Source organism: Lactuca saligna, chromosome 8 (genome assembly GCF_052625555.1).
Source record: "Lactuca saligna cultivar CGN05327 chromosome 8, ASM5262555v1, whole genome shotgun sequence".
In the NCBI taxonomy this organism is placed as follows: domain Eukaryota; kingdom Viridiplantae; phylum Streptophyta; class Magnoliopsida; order Asterales; family Asteraceae; genus Lactuca; species Lactuca saligna.
In genome coordinates, this window is record NC_136424.1 from 203,887,665 (window position 1) to 203,897,968 (window position 10,304).

A 10,304-nucleotide genomic window follows, 5' to 3' on the forward strand; every position below is an offset into this window, starting at 1 on the left:
CTTCATTCTTTGATCTCTAATTGCTTCCCCTTGTTCCTTTTCACTCCCAAGCATGTCTTTTGGACTAAAAACAAAATTTAAGCATTATTAAGTACCTTTTGGTCCACATTATACACATAATTAGTTAAAAATGAATAAAAATGTATGCTAAATAATTAACTAATTATGCACATATCAAAATACCCCACACTTGACTTTTACTTGCCCCCAAGCAAAACTGAATTTTAACATATTAGAACCACATATGACAACTCCAATCTAACCTAGCCATTATGCCAAGGCCGCAACGCATGCATTTGTGTCTAAAATTGTCCTAAATATCCCCATACTCCAAATACTCACAATCCTCATAAACATTCGCCCATTCACCCCGAACTATGCTCATTTTATGCATCCCTCCGAATCCATCCTCAGAAAACCTCTTAACCTCAAGGTATTTTTGGTTGAGCAACCCAAGCATACATAATCTAGATAATTACAATTTAATGATACCACATTGGAGCTCTTTAGAATTCTCTATTTCTTTGACATTTGATCTTTGATCTCTTTGAATTCACCACCTTGTTGTTTGGTTTTTGGTATCTTCACCTTTTGAATTTCTTTGGAATTTTTGATCTTCATGTTTGATATTTGACTTTGATGCTCCAAAAATTCTTCAACTTTTCTTGTAACTTTCTCTCTCTTTTTTATACATGTACCTCACTTTTTCACTCAAATCCCTACATGCTTAAGCAGGGGCACTCAACTTCAACCTTTATTGGTTAACGATAATAATTTTCCTGGATACATTTCTAGTACACGATGCTAAACATATTGCATCCCTCAGGTTGAGCGAGGTCGTGTTTTTGTCCCATGATTTCACTGGAATAAGGAAGCCACAAATGCACTAGAACGTATATAGGCTCAACTAAACATTTGGCTTTTCATGCAATTATCAACACAATTTTAACATAGAACCCTAATTTCTTTTACCAAAATTTTCTAAATTAATTCCTAAGTAATATTTTTGGTATGCAACAATTTTTTAAAATTAGCCTAAATTAAGATTCTAAATTTTCTAATATGTGACCAACCCCCTACCCCACACTTATTTTATGCAATGCCCTCATTGCATATCATGCAAAAAATAACAATGCAAACTATAGAGAGAATTGGAACAAACTCCCCTGGGGTAGCAGTCGATAGGTTGATAACTCTTTTCTTCAGCTCCATCTTGAATTGACTTTAGACATGGGAACATATCATCCATGTCTTGGGTGTCATGCGTCTCGTGTGGTTGACAGCTCGGAAATATCAAGGAAAAAGCTTCTTAGAAATCTCCAGTAACAACTCTTCATGAAAAATGGACAAGTACTGCAATGAAAGTGCTCAAAACAGCTCTGGAACTCAAAAATTGTCAATCTACTCGGCGAGTAGTGTCGTGTACTCGGCGAGTATCTTTTAACTTGCAACTATTACGTGTAAGTCCCCATGCACTCGTTGAGTAGAATTTGTGCACTCAGCGAGTAGGTGTTGTATTGCCAAAACTGATCCAGCTTGTGTTCTTCTTGACTTAGGTTTTGAATTTGAATATTTCACTGACCCTTTCTCTAAACCTTCCAACAGCAACACCCTCCATTACTCTCAACTCTAACGGAGTCAATCCTAAGGACAAAACTTCGCACTCTTTCTTGAACATCACTCACTTCCTTACTTGACCCTTAACACTTTATTATGCTTCCGAACCTTCCATTCCTGAAAAATAAACAACTAAAAGTGAAAGTAATGAAAGTCCTAAAAAACAAATCATCCAAGTTTAACAATTGTTCAAATCAAAACACCATAAATAAAAACACAAAATATAAAACATAAAGTCCTCAATCCTCTTCCTCCATGTCAGCCCATCCGGCTTCGCTTCCTCCTCCTTCATTACCCCTCATAATTCTTTCCTCCCAACTAATAATGTAGGGATATCCCGGACGGGGTCTCGGTGCGATGTTCATTTGCTCAAAGAGGTATTCAAATGATTGATTGTTATAATTAACCCCTCGTTCATTATCATCCAAATAGCGCCGGTACTCCACTTGATTCCATCCATCATTCTCTTCCTCCACCGGAATAACCGGTGGGTCTTCTCGTACCCGCTCGCTTTGTTGCCTTACTCGCCTTCCCGACTCCGCGGGGATTGCCGGCTCATCCGCATGTGGAATGGAAAAATAATCACCAAACTTCTCCACAATCCTTGCCCTCCTATATAATGCGGTGTTGAACGGAGGGGGATAAATGACCGTCAGCGCCCTTGCCTCTTGCAAATCTAATATCCCAAACAACCTGGCAAGCCTTGTCACAAACATTCCTCCATTAATCTTGGAGTTAACCTTCTCCTTAACCGCCCCTTCTGCAAGATACTTGGCTATGCAGAAGGGGAGATTGCAGAAAACATCGGGATTAATAATACTCCAAAGATAGAAGATGTTAAGGGTTGGAACCTTGTCCCAATCCTTCCGCATATTTATCGTGCTCGCCACGAAACGATGAATGAGACGGTGGATGGGCTAACGAATGTGAACCTCTTGAGCGGTAGACGGGATATACACCCGGTTAGCAATAGTATTCAACCAGGTAGAAGCAATCACTACATCGGGAAGATCCTTGTGGCAATTCTCCAAGAAGGCTTCAAAATCCTCAGTCAACATAGTGCTTTGCTCATAAATCCCAAGCCTCCATGAAAATTCAGCCATGTTGCATTGTCGCAGCTCCCCACCAAGAGAAAAGAAAATTATATTGGGATTGTAGTACTCACTACCACCTCAGAATGAGATGGTAACAAAAAACTCCCAACACAATTCAGCATAGACCAGTTCTTGTATCTTGAATAATTGTAACCAACCATCACATATGATGGTTGAATCCCCCAAATTGCATTCCTTCACCAAATATGGTGTCAGCTCCTCTTCTAAACCAACTTTCCACAACCAATCCATGTCCACTGCGTTGGGTAAATGAATCTCTTTCTGTTTCAATGCCTTTAACTTGTTTTTGGCACGAGCTTGAGACGATTTGGACGTGATTTGGCGGAATGAGAGCCACGGGATGTCCCCTTGGCTTCCCCTTCTTGAAGATTGACCTCTTTTGAACATGGTATCTGCATAACAACATTAAGAAAGCACAAACAAACAACACCTAGCAATTAAAATCGAATAAACAAATCTGTATAGCCTCCTACTCGTCGAGTTCATGTCCTACTCGGCGAGTAGGATGAACATCGGGACCATATTCTGTCGAACACATATAGGTTGTCCAAAACACCCAATTTTGCATAGGGGTTTGCTGTACTAAGTCAAATAACCATTAATCCAAAAGAAATTTCTCCTAACATTACCTAATTCATGGTAAAATTAGAACCCTAGAATTTGAGGAAACCCCTAAATCCGAATTTAGACAAAATAGGGGCAAATCAGTGATAAAGCTTGAACCTTTGATGAGTTTTAAGTGTAAATATCACACATTTTCCCTTGAAAGTCAAGGATTAAGCAAAAAGTCGAAGAAATCACAGAGATTGCTTGAAGGAGGTTGTGCACGGTGAGTGTATGGGTTAAATGGGTGAAAACCCTTATTTTACAGATTATAAACCATCTGTGTAAGTTGGCTACTCGCCGAGTAGAAAAGATCTACTCGCTGAGTAGAACTGCATTTACGCGTTTTATGGGTTACTTTGGCAAGTAATCGCCGAGTACACGTACCTACTCGGCGAGTAAACCTTGAAGTTTGAAAAAAAATTGAATGTTTTTTCTCATTTTTAACCCTCCACCCCACACTCTAGGCATTTCTTGCCCTCAAGAAATTATATTCTCAGAAGAAGATGAATGAAAAAGATCCTAAAATAATTAAAAAGAAAGTAAAGGAAAGAAAATGCAAACTCAAAACTCGGGTTGCCTCCCGGAAGCGCTTCTTTTTAAGGAGTCATTAGTTGGACTCTTCCCCTTCTACGTGGCTGCAATCCCTTCCAGCAACATCAACTCTTCCATGCCTTCATTCCTTGGGACTCCTTCTTTATACTTTTTGACCCTATGTCCATTGACCTTGAAAGGTGTTCCATCTTTTGACAATAGCTCTATAGCAACATGTGGAAACACCGTCTTCACCAGAAAAGGACCATCCCATCTTGACTTGAGTTTTCCCGAGAAGATTTTTAGCCTTGAATTAAAGAGCAACACCTTTTGGCCTTCATGAAATTCTTTATTTTCTTTTATCCTCTTGTCATGCCACATCTTGGTCTTCTCTTTATAGATCAAAGAACTAGTGTATGCATCATTTCTAAGTTCCTCAAAAGCATTCATTTGCATTAACCGGTTGCTCTTGAGCTCCTCCATGTTGAAGTTGCACATCTTTAAAGCCCAAAAAGCTTATGCTCTATCTCCACCGGCAAATGACATTGCTTTCCAAAAACTAACCTATATGGTGTAGTACCAATAGGCGTTTTGAAAGTTGTACAAAAGGCTCAAAGTGCATCATCTAGCTTATCCTACAATTCTTTGCGATTGCTCCCCACTGATTTCTCCAAGATTCACTTTAAAGCTCGATTTGTCACTTCAGTTTGTCCACTAGTTTGGGGATGGTAGGATGTAGAAAATTTATGGGTTACCCCATATTTCCTTAGCACCTTCTCTAGTTGATCATTGGCAAAATGAGTGCCTCGGTCAATTATAAAAGCTTTCGAGACTCCAAATCTTGAAAATAACTTCTTTAAAAACCGCAACACCACCCGACCGTCATTAGTTGGTAAAGCTTGTGCCTCCGCCCATTTGGATACATAATCTACCGCCACCAATATGTATTTGTTGCCTTTGGACATGGGAAATGGTCCCATGAAATCGATCCCCCACACATCAAATACTTCGCACACTTGGAGACTATGTTGTGGCATTTCATTTCGAGATGAAATGTTTCCCACTCTTTGACAAGCATCACACTCTTTGAAACATTGGGTTGCATCTTTAAAAATCGTGGGCCAGTAAAACCCAATGTCAAAGATCTTCTTTGCAGTGTAATGTGCTCCATGATGTCCACCCGTGGGCCCGCTATGACAATGCTCGAAAATTTTCCGGCTTTCAATCCCGAACATGCAGCTTCGTATGATTCCATCCGCGCATCTTCGGAAAAGATATGGTTATCCCAAAAGTAATATTTTATCTCGGAAAAGAATTTCTTCTTTTGTTGACTTGTGAGATCTTTTGGGATGTATTTTCTAGCTAAGTAATTAGATATATTTGCAAACCATGGTTCTTCTCCCACGGTCACCATAACATACTCGTTCAGAAAATCATCTCCAACTCTATCTTCTTGCAATCGCGGGTTTTCAAGTCTTGATAAGTGGTCAGCTGCTACATTCTCCGTTCCCTTTTTGTCTCGTATCTCTATGTCAAACTCATGAAGAAGTAGCACCCATCGTATCAATCTTGTCTTGGCATCCTGTTTGGCAAATAAACACTTGATAGCAGATTGGTCAGTAAAAACTGTTGTTTTAGATAAAACTAAATAAGGACAGAATTTATCAAAAGCATACACCACAGCTAATAATTCTTTTTCCGTGGTGGTGTAATTTTCTTGGGTTGGATTTAAAGTCTTGCTAGCATAATATATGGGTCGAAAGTGCTTATCAACCCTTTGACCAAGGACAGCTCCTAATGCAAAGTCACTAGCATCACACATTATTTCAAATGGTAAATTCCAATTTGGTGCAATAATGATCGGGGCATTAGTTAATTTTTCCTTAAAAATTCAAATGCCTCTAAACATTCTTTAGTAAAATTAAATGGTGCATCTTTTAAGAGTAATTGTGTTAGAGGTCTAGTTATTTCAAAAAAATCTTTTATAAAACGCTGATAAAAACCCGCGTGACCTAGAAAACTTCTAATGCCCTTCACATTATTTGGTGAGGGTAATTTGGCAATGGTGTCAATCTTTGCCCGATCCACTTCAATTCACATTTTGGAAACCTTGTGGCCTAACACTATACCCTCCTTAACCATAAAGTGACATTTCTCCCAGTTGAGGACCAAGTCGGTTTTTTCACACCTAGCAAGCATTAATTCAAGATTTGTGAGACAATTATGGAAGGAAGATCCAATAATAGAAAAATCGTCCATAAAAACTTCCATGAATTTTTCCATCATATCGTGGAATATGACTGTCATACACCTTTGAAAAGTCGCGGGTGCATTGCATAGCCCAAAAGGCATGCATCTATAAGCAAAAGTCCCACTTGAGTAAGTAAATGTGGTCTTTTATTGGTCCATTGGGTCTATGGGTATTTGGAAATAACTCGAGAATTCGTCTAGAAAGCAATAATAACTATGGCTCGATAATCTTTCTAACATTTGATCAATAAAAGGTAAGGGAAAATGGTCTTTACGAGTGGCATCGTTTAGCTTTAGATAATCAATGCACACTCTCCAACCAGTTACCGTTCGTGTCGGAATTAGCTTGTTCTTTTCATTGGTTATGACCGCCATCCCTCCTTTCTTGGGCACCACTTGGACCGGACTCACCCACGGACTGTCGGAAATGGAATAGATAATTCCCGCATCTAAGAGTTTGACCACTTTCTTCTTGACCACTTCTTGCATATTTGGGTTTAATCTTCTTTGGTGCTCTACAACCGTCTTTTCTCCTTCTTCCAGATTAATCTTGTGAGAGCAATAAGAAGGGATTATTCCCTTGATGTCGGTGATGCTCCATGCTATGGCCCGCTTTTGCTTCTTCAAAACCTGCATTAGGTCTTCCTTTTCATATTTGGACAGGTCAGAGGGCTATGATTACTGGCTTTTGGTTGCCATCTTCAAGGAAAGCATACTCCAAATGTTCTGGTAACTTTTTGAGCTCAGTTTTTGGGTTCTGATTGTTCTACTCGCCGAGTGTAGGTAAGGGACTCGGCGAGTTGGTAGCTGCATTTACGAATTCTGGCTTTTCTAAGGATGAAATCGGCGAGTAGCTCAGCCCTACTTGGCGAGTAGATTTATCAGATTGCTTCACCAAATCTTCAAACTCAGCTTCTTCCAGCAGCCTTTCGTTCTCCATTAAGTTTTTTCTGCATCAAACTCTTCATAAAAAATTGTAGACTTGCTGGAATCTTCACTTATGCATTCCTCTAATAGTTCATCTAGCATGTTAATTGAGAATGTCGTGTCGTCACTGTTCCTTTCATACTTCATGGCTTGATCGACCCCAAAAGTTACTGAATCATCACTTACCCACAAAGTAAGCTTCGAATCCCTCATGTCTACTATAGCACTCACAGTGTTGAGGAAGGGTCTTCCGAGGATGATCGGGACTTGAGGATCCACCTCCATATCTAGAATTATAAAATCAACGGGAAATACAAATTTGTCCACCTTGACCAGTAAGTCTTCACATATGCCTCTTGGGAAAGTGATTGTCTTGTTTGCTAAGTGAATCACCATGCGAATTGGTCTTGGTTCCGGGATATCCAGCTTCTTGAAGAATGAATGTGGCATTAGGTTTACACTTGCTCCCGAATCGGCCAAAGTATGAATGGTAGCCAAGTTGTCAAATTGACAAGGTAAAGTTAAGCTCCCCGGGTCACCCTTCTTCTTTGGTAGCTTATTTAGCGTAGCAGCTGAGCAGTTTTAATTGAGGACTACCTTCTTCACTTCCTCCATCTTCCTTCGATTAGTGAGAAGTTCCTTAAGGAACTTAGCATATTTGGGCATTTGTACGATAGCTTCGATGAAGGGTATGTTGATTTGAAGATCCTTGATATGGTCTAGAAACTTCTGGTACTCCTCTTCCTGCTTCTCCTTCTTAGCTCGGGTTAGGTATGGCATTGGAGGCTGATAAAGCATTTCAAGGGCCTGATCCTTCGGATTTGGCAGTGGACTCGCCGAGTCCACATTTTCTACTCGACGAGTAGAGCTGTCAGATTGAAGATTTTGATTTTCTGCTTCCTCTTTCTGTGATTCTTTGGGTGCTTCTTTCTGAATAGGGGCCAGAGGAGTGATTATTTTCCCACTTCTTTTTGTAATTATATTTATGTACGCGCCTCGTGGGTTATTTTCAGTTTTACTAGGGAGTTCGCTCGGTGATCTTTGGTTTATTTGTTGAGCAAGTTGCCCCAGCTGCGTTTCTATGTTGCGGATGGATGCTTGCTGGTTTCTAAGGATAGTTCTTGTTTCTTGAATGGCAGCATCGTGATCGTTATGTCTCTTTTCTGAAGCAGCTACAAATTTGGTAAGCATTTCTTCCAAACTTGGTTTTCTTTCTTGCGCCGGCTCCTCCTTTTGGTAAAAACCTCTTCCTTTCTGCTTGTACTTCTCCTCCTTAGCCTTCTTGTAATCTTCATACGGGAGCCACTCTTTCTTTGGTTTTCGCCAGTCTTCATCATATCGGTCCCCACTTGAGTAACATACTTGCACCTTTTTGTTGCCATTTTCATCCAAGTCGCAGTCTCTAGTAAGATGAGGTCCATTACAATTTTCACAACCCACCCGAATAGCATGGATCGTTTGATCCATTTTATCCATCCTCCTATCCATGGTTTTTAGCATAGCCATGGCCGCAGACAAGTCTTCAGTAGATGCATATGCAGCTCCCCTAGTAACATCATTTCTTGATGTGTGTGAAACCCAACTAGTTTTAATCCTACTAACTTAGACACAAAATAAACACACGAAAGGCAGTGTACCTATCGATTAGTAATATAGTTCAAGCAAGTAGGGTATCGAACACAGGGAACAGTAAATAATTAAAATTAAGCGTTAATATTATCTAAATAAAAACAAGTAATAAAAAGGGGGTTTCTCTAGTTTTGCAAGACTATAAACTTACCAACTAATACTTAGACTGCTTAACTAAAAACTAGATAAGCAAAGATTCAACTAAATTCAATGACGAAGGGAACTTCTATTTAGTTCAACTCAATTGATCCTATGGTTGATATTATGATAATAGTGCAATGGATTAATTCTTCTATTGGCTACCGATTCAAGTGGTTAGATTCACGTTCATTGCACTAATCCTTAGAGAACAAACTAACTCAAACAGTGGCCAGTTGTCTAATTTAATTCAATTCACTAGGTTATTTATTCGGGTTAATTTAGACTTGTAATGGTTAACTAATTTGGTCCTTTACTTAACCTCTTAGTAATGGTCATCACACAAGCTCACACATGATTTTACCTATTTTTCTATTCATTCTAGTTTCACAGTCATTAATCCTAGTCATATAACAAAGTGGTCACATAAATTATATGAGGTAGCAATTAAGAGATGTTCATACAGCTTAATTAACTTCCTAATAACAGAAAAATAGTTTTCAATCACACATAAGGTTCTTTAACAAGCTAGAATCAACAAAATCACCAATATTAAATTAATCCTACCATAAAATTAAACCATAATCACAAAATCATCTATCACTAAACAGAAGTTATGAGTTTTTAGCTCATATCTACAGCAAATAACAAACTAAAAACATAATCTAATGATTGAAACGTGGTTTATGCAAAATATTAAGATAAAAGTAGTGTGTTATTGCCTTTGATCTTCTTCCAAATTGATATCTAAGTTGAAATCTTGAAAACTACAACTTCTAAGAACCCTTCTGGCCTCCAAAATCGTCCTAAACTTCCCCCATTCATTAGGGTTTGAATGAGAAGCGTTTCTATATATATATATATATATATATATATATATATATATATATATATATATATATATATATATATGTATATATATATATATATATATATTATGAAAAACAGGGGCTACTCGGCGACTCGAGTGACCTACTCGCCGAGTCCATCACTTAAAATCCCGTGTACGGCAAGGCAAAGTCAAGAATCACGAAACTTCTGACCAACTCGTCGACTTAATGGCCTACTCGCTGCGTCCATTTGGAATCAGCATTTTCTCAAAACACGAAAGTCGTCCGAAATTCTGTCTAGTTTTAAGAACATTTTGAATCTCATCAATAGGAGTTACGGTTTATGAGATATGGGCAAAACACTGACAAGGGGTCAAGCTGTCCAGCAACATCCTTCTTTCTTCAAAATCCAAGATCCAAGCCTTCAATCGCTAGTTCTGCTTCCTTTTCCATCCGAGCATGTAATTCTTGCTGAAAAATGAAATTATAAACTAATTAATCACCTTTTGTTCATTATTTGAGACAAAAACAACATAAAGTATTAAGATAATGCATGAATTATATGACCAAATATGCTTATATCAATTTTCTACTAAATGTAGCCTTCTACCAAGGCATCAAATGTTATGTATGTTTGTTTCTTGTATGAGTGTGTATTTTC

The 10,304-nt window shown here is 38.6% G+C and overlaps 2 protein-coding genes across 2 annotated transcripts; both read right to left on the reverse strand.

The window, feature by feature from the left end:
• Positions 1–3,965: 3,965 nt before the first annotated feature.
• LOC145010446 (uncharacterized) lies at positions 3,966–4,367 on the reverse strand. The gene has a single exon (XM_078968985.1). The coding sequence runs from the start codon at positions 4,365–4,367 to the stop codon at positions 3,966–3,968; it is 402 nt and encodes a 133-aa protein (XP_078825111.1).
• Positions 4,368–7,058: 2,691 nt separating this feature from the next.
• Positions 7,059–7,496, reverse strand: LOC145010447 (uncharacterized). The gene has a single exon (XM_078968986.1). The coding sequence runs from the start codon at positions 7,494–7,496 to the stop codon at positions 7,059–7,061; it is 438 nt and encodes a 145-aa protein (XP_078825112.1).
• Between the last annotated feature and the right edge of the window lie 2,808 nt (positions 7,497–10,304).

What these genes read in the sequence shown, in the direction of transcription:
- LOC145010446 (XM_078968985.1), bottom strand. Translation starts at nt 4,367, where the DNA reads ATGTGCAACTTCAACATGGAGGAGCTCAAGAGCAACCGGTTAATGCAA.
- LOC145010447 (XM_078968986.1), bottom strand. Translation starts at nt 7,496, where the DNA reads ATGCCACATTCATTCTTCAAGAAGCTGGATATCCCGGAACCAAGACCA.